This window comes from Anastrepha ludens, chromosome 6 (genome assembly GCF_028408465.1).
Source record: "Anastrepha ludens isolate Willacy chromosome 6, idAnaLude1.1, whole genome shotgun sequence".
Lineage (NCBI taxonomy): Eukaryota > Metazoa > Arthropoda > Insecta > Diptera > Tephritidae > Anastrepha > Anastrepha ludens.
The window spans coordinates 32,474,094-32,494,432 of record NC_071502.1 but is presented as its reverse complement, the minus strand read 5'-3'; the positions used below and the strand labels follow the sequence as shown (position 1 = coordinate 32,494,432).

At 39.1% G+C, this 20,339-nt stretch overlaps 3 protein-coding genes across 3 annotated transcripts; all 3 read left to right on the top strand.

Moving 5' to 3' along the window:
* The first annotated feature begins 65 nt into the window (after positions 1–65).
* On the top strand, positions 66–2,959 carry LOC128865800 (activity-regulated cytoskeleton associated protein 1-like). The gene has a single exon (XM_054106152.1). It carries the CDS (start codon positions 251–253, stop codon positions 1,034–1,036), a length of 786 nt encoding a protein of 261 aa, XP_053962127.1. The 5' UTR covers positions 66–250; the 3' UTR covers positions 1,037–2,959.
* Positions 2,960–9,277: 6,318 nt separating this feature from the next.
* Positions 9,278–12,181, top strand: LOC128865864 (activity-regulated cytoskeleton associated protein 1-like). The gene has a single exon (XM_054106247.1). The coding sequence runs from the start codon at positions 9,458–9,460 to the stop codon at positions 10,241–10,243; it is 786 nt and encodes a 261-aa protein (XP_053962222.1). The 5' UTR covers positions 9,278–9,457; the 3' UTR covers positions 10,244–12,181.
* Positions 12,182–17,796: 5,615 nt separating this feature from the next.
* On the top strand, positions 17,797–20,264 carry LOC128866894 (activity-regulated cytoskeleton associated protein 1-like). The gene has a single exon (XM_054107935.1). The coding sequence runs from the start codon at positions 18,012–18,014 to the stop codon at positions 18,738–18,740; it is 729 nt and encodes a 242-aa protein (XP_053963910.1). The 5' UTR covers positions 17,797–18,011; the 3' UTR covers positions 18,741–20,264.
* The last annotated feature ends 75 nt before the right edge of the window (positions 20,265–20,339 follow it).

Below are 20,339 nucleotides of genomic sequence, written 5' to 3'. Positions count from 1 at the left end.
AATGTACTCAATATAAAGACTTTTTCTCTCCTCTTCTGTGACTATAAAATCCGATTGACTTCAAAATCAATTTCAGTCTCTTACGACCACAGCCAGTGAATAATATTTGCGCCAGGAAGACATTCGCCATCAGCAATTGGCTTTGTTCGCTGCTGCCAACAACAAACGCTCCAGTGTCGCATCTACAACAAACAATAAATAAAACTACTTTATTACAATAACAAACAAACAAACATTAATATTCAACAAAATGGCCGAAAACGTCGTACGAATGACAAACGAACAACTGCAGTCACTAATCGAGTCGGTACGTTTGGCCGCCGTGGAAGGCGCCAGCAGCGCCGCTCCAGCTACCATCCAAACCAAGGGCAACTTCACCAACTGTAGCAGCCGGTTTGGAGGTCAGCGTGACCATGAGGCTGTCGAGGAGTTCATCACCTCCATTGCTACCCACAAAGAAATCGAGTCGATCAGCGACGAATATGCGCTTAAGGGGCTATCTTTACTGTTCTATGGTCTAGCGTCCACTTGGTGGCAAGGCGTGCGCAAAGAAGCGAAAACTTGGGCGGACGCCATCGCTCTGATACGCGACCACTTTTCGCCCACCAAACCCGCCTACCAGATTTACTTGGAGATCTTTGAAAACAAACAAGACGACCGCGCTGCTATTGATACGTTCATCTGCCAGAAGCGCGCTCTACTTGCACAACTGCCAGAGGGACGTCACGACGAGGAAACCGAGTTAGATTTGGTCTATGGTCTGCTGAACATCAAGTATCGTAAGAATATTCTACGCCAAGACATTAAGACATTCCGCGAATTACTTGAGAAGGGCCGTATTATCGAACACCTTAACTTGAAATCAAAGGAAGTGCAAACAGGTCCAGTGCGTGATTTTAAACTTACCAAACGATGTACACATTGCAACTTCCGAGGTCACACATTCGCAGAGTGTCGAAAGCGGAGAACTTCGAACGATGAATCAAATACGGTGACTACCACACACACACACACAACACCAACCAATGGAAAATGACATCATAGCTTAGTGACGTCTCAATCTGAGCAGCTTACGCCGGTACCGTATTACTGAAGCAAAACTTTCGCTCTCACCAACGAAGCGGAGAAACAGCATCCAACGGTGTTGATTTGTTGATGAATAGCGGCAACAGCAGCAACAAAACTATTTAGACTTAGTATTAGTACATAAATTCACATATACATACATAGAAATAATTATTGTGAGTTCGAGTTGTTCTTTGCCCCTACAAAACTATTGGAATTTTTACGTGGAAGGGCAAAGTTTTCTTTGCACTTTAGCGGTGCTTTGATTGCTTTGTCTTAAATGCGTTATTATTTCCAATAGAGTTGTACGGAGTGGCGGCACCTTGGACTCACAAACGTCTTTCATCCAACCGCAAACGCGAGTTCACGCTGTGTCAAGCACGGCTCCAGATGGCTACGAACGCCAGCAATGGAGTTCCTTCATTGCCGAAAACAATATTTCTTCAACCCGTGAAGATATTTGAAATCAGATTTTAAACAAAACGAATTATTATATTCGAGTCACAATTCGAACCAGCCATACTTCAACAATATTGGTGACAATTTGCTTCACCTCATATTGCGTACATGGATGAAGTTTTTTTTTTTTCAATCTAAAATTATAGTGATCTCATTCTATAGTAGCCATGAGGTTGGAGACTTGTAAGCATTAGTTGGAATATCTGCGGACATTCTTGAGCCCCTATATGAACCTACAGGTCTCACCTTCGGGATACATAGAAAGTGACCATAAATTTTTGCTTGAAGAAGAAAGTTTGATTTCTTGTGTGACTTGTTGAAGTCCGAAGCAGATTGCTGCCTTTATGAAGATGACTGAGGAGATGAGTGCTCGAAACACCGCTGCATTTGCTTGCTGATGACAGTGGTACGAAAGTCATTCAGTGAGAACTTGACTGGAACACCTTTGTATTTGTGGCTAATTAAGATATGCATTCTGACGTCTGCTAAACGTTTGGTTCACGGCTTTCTTCGGCGATGTTCCTTATGTTTGACCACTTCAGTTTGCGTAAATCAGTTGCAAATGCAAAGCTGGTAAATTCCTGCAATGACGATGACTTTTGGACAATGTTGCCCGCTCTCGAATGTGGCACAAAGCCTCCATTGCATATATGTAGAGGTGCTGCTTGACATTTTGTGTGTTGCATTTGTACAGCTTGGCGAACCATTCGGGAGTTTCTTGCGCCTTAAGAGAGCCCCTTTTGCGTGTGAGTGGCACCTGGTGGGTCTCATCTAGCTGAGGTACTAATGCTTTTCGCAACATGTTGGCAGTAAATCTACGTGTGGCAAAAGTAAATATCACCTACGAAAAAGATGATTACTTTTCTAATCACATTTTTGTAGTGATATCGAAATGCGCACAATTGGCACGCCGAATTGGCGATCTGCGGGCTGTGCAAACTTCCCTGTAGCGTCAAGCGTATGGCACGCCAACTTCCAACGCACTCATGCATTCACTCAACCCTACGGCTTGGGCAATGCATTGTGAGCATAGAAATTACGATCTCCAATGCGGCAATCATAAGGAACGGCTTTAAATAGTTAAGTTAGTTTTCTGTATTGCACTGTGTATTGTAGTGCTAGGCTTAGTATTAACAGTAAAAAACAAAAACACAAAAAAAGAGAAAAAACAAAAAACAAACAAAAAAAAAGCGACAAATAATCGCTAAACAATAGAAACAGAAATGAAGAAGTCCTGCTAAAGACAAAGATACAATAAAAAGAAGTGAATGTCGAAATAAGAATGAAAATAATAATAATAATAATAAAATGAGAGAAAAAACATGAAATAATATTAATAATAATGAGAAAAGATAATGTAATAATTATAATAAAAAAAATGAAATAATAATCATTTTAATCCTAATAATAATAAAATAATAATAATAATAACTAACTCTTACTGCATTATTACTATGGGGAAAAAGGGCGGGTATTGTTCGTTAAATTGCGCCTTCCCAAATTACAAGCGGAGATAATTTCTGGTTGAATCATTAAAATTTCCTTAGACTTTGGAAACAATTCAAAGGGCGCGTCTGCTTCTTTACTGGTTCTTAAACAATCAAAAGCGAAACTCGGAAGGAGAAAATTTGTTATAATTGCGCATATTTTCATCAGCAATTGTCAGAAAATGGCGTAGGATGTGGTAGAACATATGCATTTCGAACATCAGTTAAGGGGGGAGCCTGCTTTAGAGACTTCAAAAAATCGATTTTTTCGTGGATTTTTTTTTGGGAAGGAAAGAAATATTCGATTGAAACGAAACTTTCAGGTTTTATTGTTATATATTTCAACAGTCTTCTCAAATTTTTTCATTAAAATATATGTCATATTATGCCTGGTACAAGCATTTTGCCGAGGCGCCTCGAGTGTGCATGTGTCGTGCGGCGGGAAAGATGCAGGTCGCCACTTTCATCAAAAACCAAAAACCCAAAAAAATTTTATTTTAGTATAGTATAGCTTCTAGTTAAACCAAGAAAATTTAACAAAAAGTGAGAAATTCAACAATTTTTCGCTAATAAAAAAAAAAGTTCATTTTTTTGGAAAAACAAATTCACTTTAGATTGTTTAAAAAGTGGGTTAATCATAACTTTCTTAAGGTTTTTTTAGGTTCAACTAGAAAGGAATTTAATTCCGAATACAATCAATGTTATCTCGTTTCGATAGGACGTTTAACTTTTTCCCTATCTTTCCCGCCAATTAGGAAAAATCGTAAAAATAAAAAACCGAGAAATCGCACTTCGAGCGATCCGGCCGCTCGTATACCTGCTCGACGCTTGCTCACAATTCCTTCTGTAACTCCGAAAATATTTTGAATTTGCTTTCGAGATTTTGAGGACACATTCTTGGATAGTTTGGGAAGAAATTTATGCAAAAAAAAATCGATTTTTGAAGCCTCTAAAGCAGGCTCCCCCCTTAAGTCATTTTAGGAAGCAGTGAAGCGCCACTTTCCACTTTCAGGGAGTTTTTTATTTCAACTTGGAATGCCTACATTCCAACAGCTAGAACTAAATGCTTGCATACATACATACAAAGAAGGCTAACGGCAATATTTTAATTACAGAAAACAACATTTTTCCATCCGAGGCAATTAGCGGATTAGGGCATTTTTACTTTTCCTGCAAAAAGGTTGTTTGTATTAACAGTTTTGCAATAACAACTAATAGTTTTCTATTTCTTATCACTTATTCTTTTGTCTTTATCACGCTTTACGTGACCTCCTTACAGGATGCTCCGGATATGTGCGACCGCTCTTCCAACATTTTGAGAATTACAGTCGCGCATAGACATTTAGCCATTCACTAATAATCGTAGCAGAGGTAGTGAAAGATTTTTAAGAGATGAAGTCACAAGTAAATGCAATGTCCATGTTACGAAATTAGCCTCCGGCCTTTCACTTTCCCCACTTGCGTGGACTTCTACATATGGAACCATCCTCCTGGGGATGGGACCTTACAATTGGTGATCATACATTTGAAAGCGTGGATCAAATTAAATATCTAGAACTGCTTCTCAGTAGAACGGGTGATACAACGATTGCTATCCAAGACCGTGTGCAGGCTGCAAGCAGAGCATATTTTGACCACATTAAACTATTAAAAAGCAAGCACTCGAGTAGAAGAACGAGAACACTGAAACCAGATACAATCACACAGTTAAGTATATTGGAAAAAATAGTTAGAGGAATATCGGGTTCAGTACAAGAAGAAAATTGTCTCTGTAACAACGAGGTAGAGGAATTCCTACATGGAGAAAAAGTCGTGCGGTTTGTTAAATCGCAGTGCATCCGCTGGCTGGGATACGTTTGCAGAAAACCAGATGAAAGGTTAGGTTAGGTTGACCTGGCTGGCTGAAAGCCATCACATAGACCGATTAATCCTTAGTGGTACCAGATGGAGGTTGACCTTTACGTTTCCTTGTAGTAGGCTTCTTGTACATAGTATGAGTGCGTCTTTTGCGAAAGTAAGCTCTGAAGCTCGAACACCGAGAGACATTTTAACCACTCATATTGCAGAGCTCCTAAGCATTTCATTCGGGTTGTAGCTAATGCAGGGTAAGAACATAGAAGGAGTTCTAGAATTTCTCTCTCTTCTAGAGAGTTCTGCTTTCCTTTCTAGACAGGGCTAGTACGTATATCTGGGGTATTTATCTGCAAGTGGCTAGATTATTCCACCGCCGGTCTATCCGTGTTTTCATGTCCGCAGCGATGCCATTGTATACCGTTTTTAAAGCTTTCGGTATGTTGTTTTCTTGTTCGAATTGTATGTAAACAGCGCTTTTGGCAATCTCATCTACAATTTCGTTTCCTGCAATGCCTCGACGTTTTTGCTAGGGCTATTTCTGCGGAATTTCCTACCGCAAAGACTTCTGCTTGAAAAATACTGCAGTAGTCAGGGAGCTTAATTGGCCGTCCGATGTCCAGCTCTGCCCAATAAATCACTGCACCTACTCCGTCCATCATTTTCGAGCCGTCAGTAAATATATTAAGCGTATTGGGGCTAGGTTTCATACCTCTTTTCCACCCCTCTTCTTCTATAGTTGTTCGGAATCTCTTCACCCAATTGTGTTTCGAAGTCATATAATCCGTATTGGTCCGATAACTCGTACCTATTGAGCTGTGTCCGAATGTTTTACAGGTAAATTCAACCGTTGCGTTAAGTCTTGCGGCATATCTAGCTGCTAGATCTTCTGTCGCAATGTCAATCTGTGGTGGGTTGAGTATTCTTTCAAGTTTTGAAAGAATACCGCGCAAAGTTTAGGATGCCCGCATGTTTGGTTAAAAGCGAAGAGAGCGACCGCGAAAATGATGGCTAAACGACGTTGAGGACGATCTAAGAAGCATAGGAGCGACCAGCTACCGTAATTTGGCTATGCACCGAGATGCATGGAGAAAAGTTGTGGAGAAAGCTAAGGCGCACACCGAGCTGTAGTGCACAGAAACTTCGACGCTAATTTATGCCAAGAGTACGCAAACTGCTCAGTCTACAACGAGACAGAAGAGGCGGAAATTTTAGAAATTTCTTCTGTAGTGAATTTCTTAAAGAGTCCTTCATATTAGAGATCATATTCCATATTTCATATATAGTCTTATCATAGTAGCTAGCATCTCTGCGGACATTCCGGTGGCTCAATATGAACCTACAAGTCTCACCTTTGGGATACAATAGAAAGTGACGACTAACTTTCGGTCGAAGAAAAACGTTTGATTTATTGTGTGAGTTGTTGGGATCCGAAGCAGATTGCTCCCTTTATGAAGATGACTGAGGAGATGAGTACTCGAAACATCGCTGCATTTGCCTGTTGGTGACAGTGGTTAAATAGGCATTCAGTGAGAGTTTGTGGTGTGACAAAACCGAAACTCACTTGCAAGTTTTTTTTAAACGTTTTAATACTTTTATATTTACATTTTTGTAATGATATCGAAAAATTGTACAACAATGGGATCGAGATCGTCATTCGCCAACTGATTTGCACTCCTTCATTTACTCAACTCTACGGCTTAGATTCGCCGCTCATTTCGCCTCCGGAAATGTTCCGATAGTCTTGGCTCTCTCAAAGAGACACAGAAATTTTTCGTGTTGCAGTGTTCAGTTTATTCAGATTATTCACTAGTGTGATTTACCGAAAGCATTAAAATCTGGAGGAACTGATCCGTATTTCGGTTCAAATGCGGTTGGTAGTATCACCAGCTAAAGGTTTAGCGAGGGCACTACAGTCTGAGCATAAACATTCGAGGTCACAAGGGAACTATGCATTTAAGACTGCCTTATTTAAATATTTGTAATATTACATCACCCAATTCTAAGTTTGGAAAAAGAAGAAGAAGCAAAAGATTTAGTAGATAGAAAAATAAGAGAAGTCTGACTAATTTATATATTTAAATTTTGTTGTTCTTTACTCGAGGGGCGGCTGCATTAGAAATTGTAATAAAAAGCAGAGAGTTTGTAATAAAAATTAGATTCCTTTTCAAATACGTTGTCTTAAATCAAAGCAAGAGGTTAGAGAGTGGTGTGAACCAGGTTCTTCGGCTCTGAAATGAGTTCGTGTCCGAAAATCGGTTAAGAAGGTGTTAGCATCAGTTTTTTGGGATGTGAAAGGGATTTTGTTTGTAGATTACTTGCAAACTGGTAAAACAATAATTCTGAATATTATCCTAACCCTTTTGGGCCAGCTGAAGGAAAAAAACGTGAAAAAATACCCAGTTCACAAAAGAAAAAAATTATTTTTCATCAGGACAATGCACTGTGCCGAGAAGAGCATTTTGACAACAGTTAAAATCTATGAATAAAATCTAAAATAAAGGTCGAATTGTTGGAGCATCCACCGCAATCACCAGAATTGGACCCTAGCGACTTCCAGCTATTTGCAGACCTAAAAAAATTCAAACGTGTAATGTGTATTTCATCAAATCAGGAGGTCATAACAGCTGTGCGGCGTATTTTGCAGCACTTTCAGATGGTCACTTCAGGTATGGAATTCATAAATTGGAGTCTCACTGGAGCAAGTGTATTGATGTACCGGGACTCAGAGACTCTACTGAATAATAAAGTGTGATTTAAACCATAAAATTGTGTATTTCTTATCGACCCGAAAAACTTATTGAGCAGCCTAGTATTTACCAAGAATGATAGAAACAAGATTGCGCCCATCAGAGAGAGCGTGAAGTCACATTGGCCGAGTTGTGCAGTGTTGCCAACCATTTGCTCTTCGCAATAAATTTAGTGCATTTTTATATATCAAAATGCGAAAGTTTTTAAGTTGGTGTTTGTTTCTTATTTTTAATTTAAAGCTACCGAAACTATAAATTAAAGCAAAAAACTTTATTATTAAACAAAAGAATGTTAAAAAAGGTCAATCTGAGAAGATATTAGTGTTAATGAAAATTTGTGGGTTCTTATAAAATTTGATATTTTGAAAGTGTAAATTTTATTTTTTGCTCCTTTTAAGGTTATGCAAGAATAATAAATGTCCCTCTCTCAACTCTTCTTAATATTGAAAACCTTTTTACACATTTTAAAAGGCGTTTGAATTTACTGAATGCGGATTAAAACCATAGACGTGTAATCATTTCCTCCGGTCCTCTATCCTTAGAGGGACATAGAGCATCCAGAGGTGTTTTTATGGTAAAAATAAACAACAAAGTAGCAGAACATACTAAAGAAACTATAACGACAAAACAAAAGAGTACCTTATCAAGTTACATAACCTCAAATATAGCAAAAAAGTCATTCCCTTAACAAAAAAACTCATAAATTAAATTGTAGATAAGCATAACACATTTATTTAAAAAAAAAACGCACATTTTAAAGACAATTTGTGACGCATACAAAGTTCTTTAAGCGATTCAATAAAAATCTTGTATTTTAATTTCTTTAAATGGGCATTTTAGTGCGTTTTTATATCCAAAGCTAGGCAACACTGCAGTAGCGAGAGAGAGATTTGACTGCTGAAAGCAGAAGAACACCAACAACAACTGCAATCGCGCGCAATGCGACCAGATGTTGAAAAAAGTAAAGCTACATAAAAGTGACGGTTCCATTTTAAAGTAAGCCTGAGGAGCTTAGACTGTCTGCTATTTAGTACTCGTATAGGTATAACTGTGGTCTTAGCTTTGTCCGCTGTACCAAATTACCCACTAAGTTCTTCTTAACTAAGTCTATCGGATGCACAAACTTGTCAGTCTTCATACACCCCCAAACTTCTTGAGTCAAACTAAGCCATGCTGCCTAACTGGCTATCCCAAAGAGTTAGCGTAAGAGTAAGGCATTAGAGTAACGGCAGGGCTGTTCTTGGAAAAGGAATACCATGTCCGCTTTGCCCCGTATTTTCCTCATCGACTTTCTTAAGCTCTCCTTGTTTTCTTATTATTTCAATAATAAAGTATTTTACTATTGGTAGAAATTGTATCTGATTTCAAGAATTTTATATTTCATCTGAAAAAGCAAACCAACTGACCTTAGTAGCTTTTGCACATGACGCCTCCCGTAATTGAGTGCGTTTGGGTGTAACTTAGTTATTTCTCTGCCAAATATGTTTGTATGTATGTATGTATTTGTACAAAAGTGCATACCAACGGGGTAAATTTTGATAATTGAAAATAACGGATTAAAACATATTTCTCCCAACAACTGCAGGCTTTGGTCCAATGTACTCAATATAAAGAATTTTTCTCTCCTCTTCTGTGACTATAAAATCCGATTGACTTCAAAATCAATTTCAGTCTCTTACGACCACAGCCAGTGAATAATATTTGCGCCAGGAAGACATTCACCATCAGCAATTGGCTTTGTTCGCTGCTGCCAACAACAAACGCTCCAGTGTCGCATCTACAACAAACAATAAATAAAACTACTTTGTTACAATAACAAACAAACAAACATTAATATTCAACAAAATGGCCGAAAACGTCGTACGAATGACAAACGAACAACTGCAGTCACTAATCGAGTCGGTACGTTTGGCCGCCGTGGAAGGCGCCAGCAGCGCCGCTCCAGCTACCATCCAAACCAAGGGCAACTTCACCAACTGTAGCAGCCGGTTTGGAGGTCAGCGTGACCATGAGGCTGTCGAGGAGTTCATCACCTCCATTGTTACCTACAAAGAAATCGAGTCGATCAGCGACGAATATGCGCTTAAGGGGCTATCTTTACTGTTCTATGGTCTAGCGTCCACTTGGTGGCAAGGCGTGCGCAAAGAAGCGAAAACTTGGGCGGACGCCATCGCTCTGATACGCGACCACTTTTCGCCCACCAAACCCGTATACCAGATTTACTTGGAGATCTTTGAAAACAAACAAGACGACCGCGCTGCTATTGATACGTTCATCTGCCAGAAGCGCGCTCTACTTGCACAACTGCCAGAGGGACGTCACGACGAGGAAACCGAGTTAGATTTGGTCTATGGTCTGCTGAACATCAAGTATCGTAAGAATATTCTACGCCAAGACATTAAGACATTCCGCGAATTACTTGAGAAGGGCCGTATTATCGAACACCTTAACTTGAAATCAAAGGAAGTGCAAACAGGTCCAGTGCGTGATTTTAAACTTACCAAACGATGTACACATTGCAACTTCCGAGGTCACACATTCGCAGAGTGTCGAAAGCGGAGAACTTCGAACGATGAATCAAATACGGTGACTACCACACACACACACACAACATCAACCAATGGAAAATGACATCATAGCTTAGTGACGTCTCAATCTGAGCAGCTTACGCCGGTACCGTATTACTGAAGCAAAACTTTCGCTCTCACCAACGAAGCGGAGAAACAGCATCCAACGGTGTTGATTTGTTGATGAATAGCGGCAACAACAGCAACAAAACTATTTAGACTTAGTATTAGTACATAAATTCACATATACATACATAGAAATAATTATTGTGAGTTCGAGTTGTTCTTTGCCCCTACAAAACTATTGGAATTTTTACGTGGAAGGGCAAAGTTTTCTTTGCACTTTAGCGGTGCTTTGATTGCTTTGTCTTAAATGCGTTATTATTTCCAATAGAGTTGTACGGAGTGGCGGCACCTTGGACTCACAAACGTCTTTCATCCAACCGCAAACGCGAGTTCACGCTGTGTCAAGCACGGCTCCAGATGGCTACGAACGCCAGCAATGGAGTTCCTTCATTGCCGAAAACAATATTTCTTCAACCCGTGAAGATATTTGAAATCAGATTTTAAACAAAACGAATTATTATATTCGAGTCACAATTCGAACCAGCCATACTTCAACAATATTGGTGACAATTTGCTTCACCTCATATTGCGTACATGGATGAAGTTTTTTTTTTTTCAATCTAAAATTATAGTGATCTCATTCTATAGTAGCCATGAGGTTGGAGACTTGTAAGCATTAGTTGGAATATCTGCGGACATTCTTGAGCCCCTATATGAACCTACAGGTCTCACCTTCGGGATACATAGAAAGTGACCATAAATTTTTGCTTGAAGAAGAAAGTTTGATTTCTTGTGTGACTTGTTGAAGTCCGAAGCAGATTGCTGCCTTTATGAAGATGACTGAGGAGATGAGTGCTCGAAACACCGCTGCATTTGCTTGCTGATGACAGTGGTACGAAAGTCATTCAGTGAGAACTTGACTGGAACACCTTTGTATTTGTGGCTAATTAAGATATGCATTCTGACGTCTGCTAAACGTTTGGTTCACGGCTTTCTTCGGCGATGTTCCTTATGTTTGACCACTTCAGTTTGCGTAAATCAGTTGCAAATGCAAAGCTGGTAAATTCCTGCAATGACGATGACTTTTGGACAATGTTGCCCGCTCTCGAATGTGGCACAAAGCCTCCATTGCATATATGTAGAGGTGCTGCTTGACATTTTGTGTGTTGCATTTGTACAGCTTGGCGAACCATTCGGGAGTTTCTTGCGCCTTAAGAGAGCCCCTTTTGCGTGTGAGTGGCACCTGGTGGGTCTCATCTAGCTGAGGTACTAATGCTTTTCGCAACATGTTGGCAGTAAATCTACGTGTGGCAAAAGTAAATATCACCTACGAAAAAGATGATTACTTTTCTAATCACATTTTTGTAGTGATATCGAAATGCGCACAATTGGCACGCCGAATTGGCGATCTGCGGGCTGTGCAAACTTCCCTGTAGCGTCAAGCGTATGGCACGCCAACTGCCAATGCACTCATGCATTCACTCAACCCTACGGCTTGGGCAATGCATTGTGAGCATAGAAATTACGATCTCCAATGCGGCAATCATAAGGAACGGCTTTAAATAGTTAAGTTAGTTTTCTGTATTGTACTGTGTATTGTAGTGCTAGGCTTAGTATTAACAGTAAAAAACAAAAACACAAAAAAAGAGAAAAAACAAAAAACAAACAAAAAAAAGCAACAAATAATCGCTAAACAATATATAAATAATAGAAACAGAAATGAAGAAGTCCTGCTAAAGACAAAGATACAATAAAAAGAAGTGAATGTCGAAATAAGAATGAAAATAATAATAATAATAATAAAATGAGAGAAAAAACATGAAATAATATAATATTAATAATAATGAGAAAAGATAATGTAATAATTATAATAAAAAAAATGAAATAATAATCATTTTAATCCTAATAATAATAAAATAATAATAATAATAACTAACTCTTACTGCATTATTACTATGGGGAAAAAGGGCGGGTATTGTTCGTTAAATTGCACCTTCCCAAATTACAAGCGGAGATAATTTCTGGTTGAATCATTAAAATTTCCTTAGACTTTGGAAACAATTCAAAGGGCGCGTCTGCTTCTTTACTGGTTCTTAAACAATCAAAAGCGAAACTCGGAAGGAGAAAATTTGTTATAATTGCGCATATTTTCATCAGCAATTGTCAGAAAATGGCGTAGGATGTGGTAGAACATATGCATTTCGAACATCAGTTAAGGGGGGGCCTGCTTTAGAGACTTCAAAAAATCGATTTTTTCGTGGATTTTTTTTGGGAAGGAAAGACATATTCGATTAAAACGAAACTTTCAGGTTTTATTGTTATATATTTCAACAGTCTTCTCAAATTTTTTCATTAAAATATATGTCATATTATGCCTGGTACAAGCATTTTGCCGAGGCGCCTCGAGTGTGCATGTGTCGTGCGGCGGGAAAGATGCAGGTCGCCACTTTCATCAAAAACCAAAAACCCAAAAAAATTTTATTTTAGTATAGTATAGCTTCTAGTTAAACCAAGAAAATTTAACAAAAAGTGAGAAATTCAACAATTTTTCGCTAATATATTAAAAAAAAAAGTTAATTTTTTTGGAAAAACAAATTCACTTTAGATTGTTTAAAAAGTGGGTTAATCATAACTTTCTTAAGGTTTTTTTAGGTTCAACTAGAAAGGAATTTAATTCCGAATACAATCAATGTTATCTCGTTTCGATAGGACGTTTAACTTTTTCCCTATCTTTCCCGCCAATTAGGAAAAATCGTAAAAATAAAAAACCGAGAAATCGCACTTCGAGCGATCCGGCCGCTCGTATACCTGCTCGACGCTTGCTCACAATTCCTTCTGTAACTCCGAAAATATTTTGAATTTGCTTTTGAGATTTTGAGGACACATTCTTGGATAGTTTGGGAAGAAATTTATGCAAAAAAAAATCGATTTTTGAAGCCTCTAAAGCAGGCTCCCCCCTTAAGTCATTTTAGGAAGCAGTGAAGCGCCACTTTCCACTTTCAGGGAGTTTTTTATTTCAACTTGGAATGCCTACATTCCAACAGCTAGAACTAAATGCTTGCATACATACATACAAAGAAGGCTAACGGCAATATTTTAATTACAGAAAACAACATTTTTCCATCCGAAGCAATTAGCGGATTAGGGCATTTTTACTTTTCCTGCAAAAAGGTTGTTTGTATTAACAGTTTTGCAATAACAACTAATAGTTTTCTATTTCTTATCACTTATTCTTTTGTCTTTATCACGCTTTACGTGACCTCCTTACAGGATGCTCCGGATATGTGCGACCGCTCTTCCAACATTTTGAGAATTACAGTCGCGCATAGACATTTAGCCATTCACTAATAATCGTAGCAGAGGTAGTGAAAGATTTTTAAGAGATGAAGTCACAAGTAAATGCAATGTCCATGTTACGAAATTAGCCTCCGGCCTTTCACTTTCCCCACTTGCGTGGACTTCTACATATGGAACCATCCTCCTGGGGATGGGACCTTACAATTGGTGATCATACATTTGAAAGCGTGGATCAAATTAAATATCTAGAACTGCTTCTCAGTAGAACGGGTGATACAACGATTGCTATCCAAGACCGTGTGCAGGCTGCAAGCAGAGCATATTTTGACCACATTAAACTATTAAAAAGCAAGCACTCGAGTAGAAGAACGAGAACACTGAAACCAGATACAATCACACAGTTAAGTATATTGGAAAGAATAGTTAGAGGAATATCGGGTTCAGTACAAGAAGAAAATTGTCTCTGTAACAACGAGGTAGAGGAATTCCTACATGGAGAAAAAGTCGTGCGGTTTGTTAAATCGCAGTGCATCCGCTGGCTGGGATACGTTTGCAGAAAACCAGATGAAAGGTTAGGTTAGGTTGACCTGGCTGGCTGAAAGCCATCACATAGACCGATTAATCCTTAGTGGTACCAGATGGAGGTTGACCTTTACGTTTCCTTGTAGTAGGCTTCTTGTACATAGTATGAGTGCGTCTTTTGCGAAAGTAAGCTCTGAAGCTCGAACACCGAGAGACATTTTAACCACTCATATTGCAGAGCTCCTAAGCATTTCATTCGGGTTGTAGCTAATGCAGGGTAAGAACATAGAAGGAGTTCTAGAATTTCTCTCTCTTCTAGAGAGTTCTGCTTTCCTTTCTAGACAGGGCTAGTACGTATATCTGGGGTATTTATCTGCAAGTGGCTAGATTATTCCACCGCCGGTCTATCCGTGTTTTCATGTCCGCAGCGATGCCATTGTATACCGTTTTTAAAGCTTTCGGTATGTTGTTTTCTTGTTCGAATTGTATGTAAACAGCGCTTTTGGCAATCTCATCTACAATTTCGTTTCCTGCAATGCCTCGACGTTTTTGCTAGGGCTATTTCTGCGGAATTTCCTACCGCAAAGACTTCTGCTTGAAAAATACTGCAGTAGTCAGGGAGCTTAATTGGCCGTCCGATGTCCAGCTCTGCGCAATAAATCACTGCACCTACTCCGTCCATCATTTTCGAGCCGTCAGTAAATATATTAAGCGTATTGGGGCTAGGTTTCATACCTCTTTTCCACCCCTCTTCTTCTATAGTTGTTCGGAATCTCTTCACCCAATTGTGTTTCGAAGTCATATAATCCGTATTGGTCCGATAACTCGTACCTATTGAGCTATGCCCGAATGTTTGACAGGTATATTCAACCGTTGCGTTAAGTCTTGCGGCAGATCTAGCTGATAGACCTTCTGTCGCAATGTCAATCCGTGGTGGGTTGAGTATTCTTTCAAGTGTTGAAAGAATACCGCGCAAAGTTTAGGATGCCCGCATGTTTGGTTAAAAGCGAAGAGAGCGACCGCGAAAATGATGGCTAAACGACGTTGAGGACGATCTAAGAAGCATAGGAGCGACCAGCTACCGTAATTTGGCTATGCACCGAGATACATGGAGAAAAGTTGTGGAGAAAGCTAAGGCGCACACCGAGCTGTAGTGCACAGAAACTTCGACGCTAATTTATGCCAAGAGTACGCAAACTGCTCAGTCTACAACGAGACAGAAGAGGCGGAAATTTTAGAAATTTCTTCTGTAGTGAATTTCTTAAAGAGTCCTTCATATTAGAGATCATATTCCATATTTCATATAGAGTCTTAAAATTTGAAGGACGTTCTAAAAATAATATTATTGAGATGTTCGATAGAAGTGACTGAGGGGCCAAAATCTTCACCTGGATCTTTAACTTTACTTAAATAGCAGCATAAATAAATTTCCTCAAAATGCTAGCATTCTGGGAAGCCCGCTATAAATACATTGCACAATTCCATCTTTTATTTAATAGACTTGCCAGATTACCAGAAAATTTTTCTAGCCTACCAAACTCCTTATCTTTTTACCACTCACATGGCGTTGGTTTGCTTGCATTTTGTGAAGCTAAAAGAACTACAAGAATTCATTTATCTCTTATTGTGAAATCGATTTGTTTATTGGTAATTTTATGACCACAGTTAGCTATAACGGTGCATTGTAAATCCTTGTGGAATTCTCGGTAGATTAATTCTTTACTTTTATTACTAAATTTTCTGTTATCGCTTTATTAGCTCAAAGGTGATTCCGAAAACGGTTACAAAATGTTAAAAAAAAAAATAGTGAGATTTAGATTTAGATTTGTTGGAGAATCTCATGGCCTTTTGTGCGCTTTACTCATCACAATCCCTCTTCGAGACACAGTTCCCTTATTCCACTTAAGACAGAGCTGGATTGGACTGAGCGTATGTGTCTTTCTTTCGGCTGCAATTGGCCGAGATGGCGCAACCTTCTCCGTGCATTGAAGATGCGTTGGAGTCTCCTGGGAATCGACAAGAGTCAGTGGACCAAATCCCGATCATGTGGAGATGACTATGCAGTCTGCAATGGCCTGTGAGAATGCCAATGAACATTCTCAGTTTATCCTTGGAGAGAGTTATGCGTTTTTTAAACCTCTTTTGGTTGTACCACCCCAGTAAACATTTCGCCAGGCATAGCCCCATTGTTTGGTGCCAACTAACCTCCCTTAGCCGTAGCTCTTCTCTTCCAAGCTTCTGCTTGGGCCATAGCAAGGAAGGGCCTATTAATGTTGAGGCCGCTGCCTCTCTTGCCAATGTAATGGACGCTACATTGTTCCCAGTTATACTCCTGTGTCCTGGGACCCAAATTAATTGGATGCGATTAGGCGTATCTAACACATTCAGTTTCTCGATATACTCAAAAACCAGTGAGGGCTTAATCTCACAGGGTGGCAGAGCCTTGAACGTCATCTGACTGAAGTTCGCTCTTTCCTGAAGCTGTTGTCTAAGTTTATCTCTGTACATAGACAAATGGCATACACCTCCGCTTGGAAGTTGCTTGGAAAACTACCCATCAAACAGAATGCTTGGTTCTGAGACCATTATATGCCAACGCCTATGACTACTGGTGTTTTCGGGTTATCTATGTACCAGTGCGGGGTACATTCCTGGAGTTTACTTTCTAATGCAGGTGCAATCGAGCCTATTTTGTCGTTCAGTTCAAGACAAAAAAAACTTCTTTGCGAATTTGATGACTTTAGTGATATCATCTCTGGGTAGTTGGGTAAGTGGGAGCTGCAGACTCAGCAATGCCATATTCTTAGATGATATCACTTTTCCTTTACTTTTCCAAGTTGCAAAACAAAAAGACTTTGAAACAAAAACAATGAAGAATACAGATTGAGGATCAGTTTTGATTTTGTTTGCAAGCTAAGATCTTGACATTAATGATGAATGGAAAGTGATTTTTTTCATATGAAAGATAATCAGTTTTTCGACACTGGATCAAATAAATTCACTTTCCAGTCGCCTCTCCTAACGGCATAATATTTGGACAATTCACAAGATGTTTTAAAGTTGCAATTTTTTAGCAAAAGTTGTATTCAAATACAATATTTCAGCACCTAACCAGCTGATATAAGGAAGAGATGCCCGGATGAGTAGGGTATGTTGATGGGTCGAAAATAAAAATACTTTTTTCGAAACATCCAGAGCGAAATTTGTGTATCTAATTACCAGTTGATCGCCAGAGAGAGTACTTTTCCATTTAAGTGCTTTTTAATGACGCCTTTCATCCAAAATACCACGGAGTTCACTCAAGAAGAAATAAATCAATTCTATCAAAATTCTCCGCGTCCAGAATTATTTTGGACTTATAAAGCAAAAATTTAAAAACAAAAAATTTTATAAATTTCATTTCGATAATAAGTTAGATAATTAGTTAAAAAAAAAGTTAAAAAAAAAGTTTAAAATTTAGTCTTTAATTCGATATTTGTGCTACTGGTAAGTGTAATTAGTACAACTGAACACAAAAAAAATTATTTTAAAATTTTAAATTAAATTAAATGCATATGGAACTTTTTCTTTCTTTTCCTTTCAGTAGAACTTCCATAGAGCCAAAATGATCTATGTAACAGCCAGCACCTTTGATGAATTCGTCTTGACTTAAGCGAACTCTTTCAGTTATTTTCACCGGTGAATCTTTATAAATTTCAAAGTTACACAAACAAATGTAAACACTTCTCGCAACCACTGCGAGCTTAACATAGATGTTTTCTCTCTGTTTCTGTAACTACAAAAGCCGCTAGGCTGCAAAATCAAAGGCAGTCACTCACAACCACAGCCAGTGATTAATACTTGGCCACGAAGGCATTCGCTATCACCAATAGACTTTGACCTCAGCTAGCAACAACAAACATTCCAGTGAATACAACACAAACAAACGAACAGCTATATTTAACAAAATGGAACAAAATCAAAATATCGTTCAAATGACCAACGATCAACTGCAGTCACTATTAGAGTCGGTACGTTTAGCCGCCATGGCAGGCGCTCCAGCCAACATCCAAGCCAAAGGCAGCTTTAGCAACTGTAGCAGCTGCTTTGGTGGTCAGCGCGACCATGAGATCGTCGAGGAGTTCATCACCTCCATTGTTACCTACAAAGAAATCGAGTCGATCAGCGATGAAGACGCACTTAAGGGACTATCTTTACTGTTCTATGGTCTGGCGTCCACTTGGTGGCAAGGCGTGCGCAGAGAAGCGAAAACTTGGAAAGAAGCCATTGCATTGATTCGCGACCACTTTTCGCCCACCAAACCCGCCTACCAGATTTACATGGAGATCTTCGAAAAGAAACAGGACGACCGTACTGCTATTGATACGTTCATCTGCCATAAGCGCGCTTTACTTGCTCAACTGCCAGAGGGACGTCACGACGAGGAAACCGAATTGGATTTGGTCTATGGTCTGCTGAACATCAAGTATCGTAAGAACATTCTACGCCAAGACATTAAGACGTTCCGCGAATTACTTGAGAAGTGCCGTATTATCGAAAGCAATGACTTGGAATCAGAGGAAGTTCCACCGGTTCCAGTGCGTGATTTCAAACGTCCTAAACGCTGTACATATTGTAACTTCCGAGGTCACACATTCGAAGAGTGTCGAAAGCGCAAAATTGCGACTGATCAATAAATACAACCAAACTTCGCACTGCAACAGCTTCCTAACCAGGTATTCCTGGAACCACCTACGTACGATAACTACCATATACACACACAACAACAAACAATGGACAATGACATCATCACTTAGTGACGTCTCAATCTGAGCAGCTTACGCCGGTACCGTATTACTGAAGCAAAACTTTCGCTCTCTCCAACGAAGCGGAGAAACAGCGCCCAACGGTGTTGATTTGTTGATGAATAGCGGCAACAACAGCAACAAAACTATTTAGACTTAGTATTAGTATATAAATTCACATATACATTCATAGAAATAATTATTGTGAGTTTGAGTTGTTCTTTGCCCCTACAAAACTATTGGAAATTTTATGTGGAAGGGGAAAGTTTTCTATGCACTTTAGCGGTGCTTTGATTGCTTTGTCTTAAATGCGTTATTATTTCCAATAGAGATGTACGGAGTGAAGGCATCTTGGATTCACGAATGTCTTTCATCCAACCGCAAACGCGAGTTTACGCTGTGTCAAACACGGCTCCAGATGGCTACGAACGCCAGCAATGGAGTTCCTTCATAGCCGAACAGTATTTATATCTCGAGCCACAATTCGAACCAGCCATACTTCAACAATATTGGTGACAATTTGCTTTATCTCAGATTTCGTACAATGATCAAGTTTTTTTTTTAATCGGAAGTTGTAGTGATCTTATTCTATACTAGCCATGAGGTTGGACACTTGTGAGCATATCATAGTAGCTAGCATCTCTGCGGACATTCCGGTGGCTCAATATGAACCTACAAGTCTCACCTTTGGGATACAATAGAAAGTGACGACTAACTTTCGGTCGAAGAAAAACGTTTGATTTATTGTGTGAGTTGTTGGGATCCGAAGCAGATTGCTCCCTTTATGAAGATGACTGAGGAGATGAGTACTCGAAACATCGCTGCATTTGCCTGTTGGTGACAGTGGTTAAATAGGCATTCAGTGAGAGTTTGTGGTGTGACAAAACCGAAACTCACTTGCAAGTTTTTTTTAAACGTTTTAATACTTTTATATTTACATTTTTGTAATGATATCGAAAAATTGTACAACAATGGGATCGAGATCGTCATTCGCCAACTGATTTGCACTCCTTCATTTACTCAACTCTACGGCTTAGATTCGCCGCTCATTTCGCCTCCGGAAATGTTCCGATAGTCTTGGCTCTCTCAAAGAGACACAGAAATTTTTCGTGTTGCAGTTTTCAGTTTATTCAGATTATTCACTAGTGTGATTTACCGAAAGCATTAAAATCTGGAGGAACTGATCCGTATTTCGGTTCAAATGCGGTTGGTAGTATCACCAGCTAAAGGTTTAGCGAGGGCACTACAGTCTGAGCATAAACATTCGAGGTCACAAGGGAACTATGCATTTAAGACTGCCTTATTTAAATATTTGTAATATTACATCACCCAATTCTAAGTTTGGAAAAAGAAGAAGAAGCAAAAGATTTAGTAGATAGAAAAATAAAAGAAGTCTGACTAATTTATATATTTAAATTTTGTTGTTCTTTACTCGAGGGGTGGCTGCATTAGAAATTGTAATAAAAAGCAGAGAGTTTGTAATAAAAATTA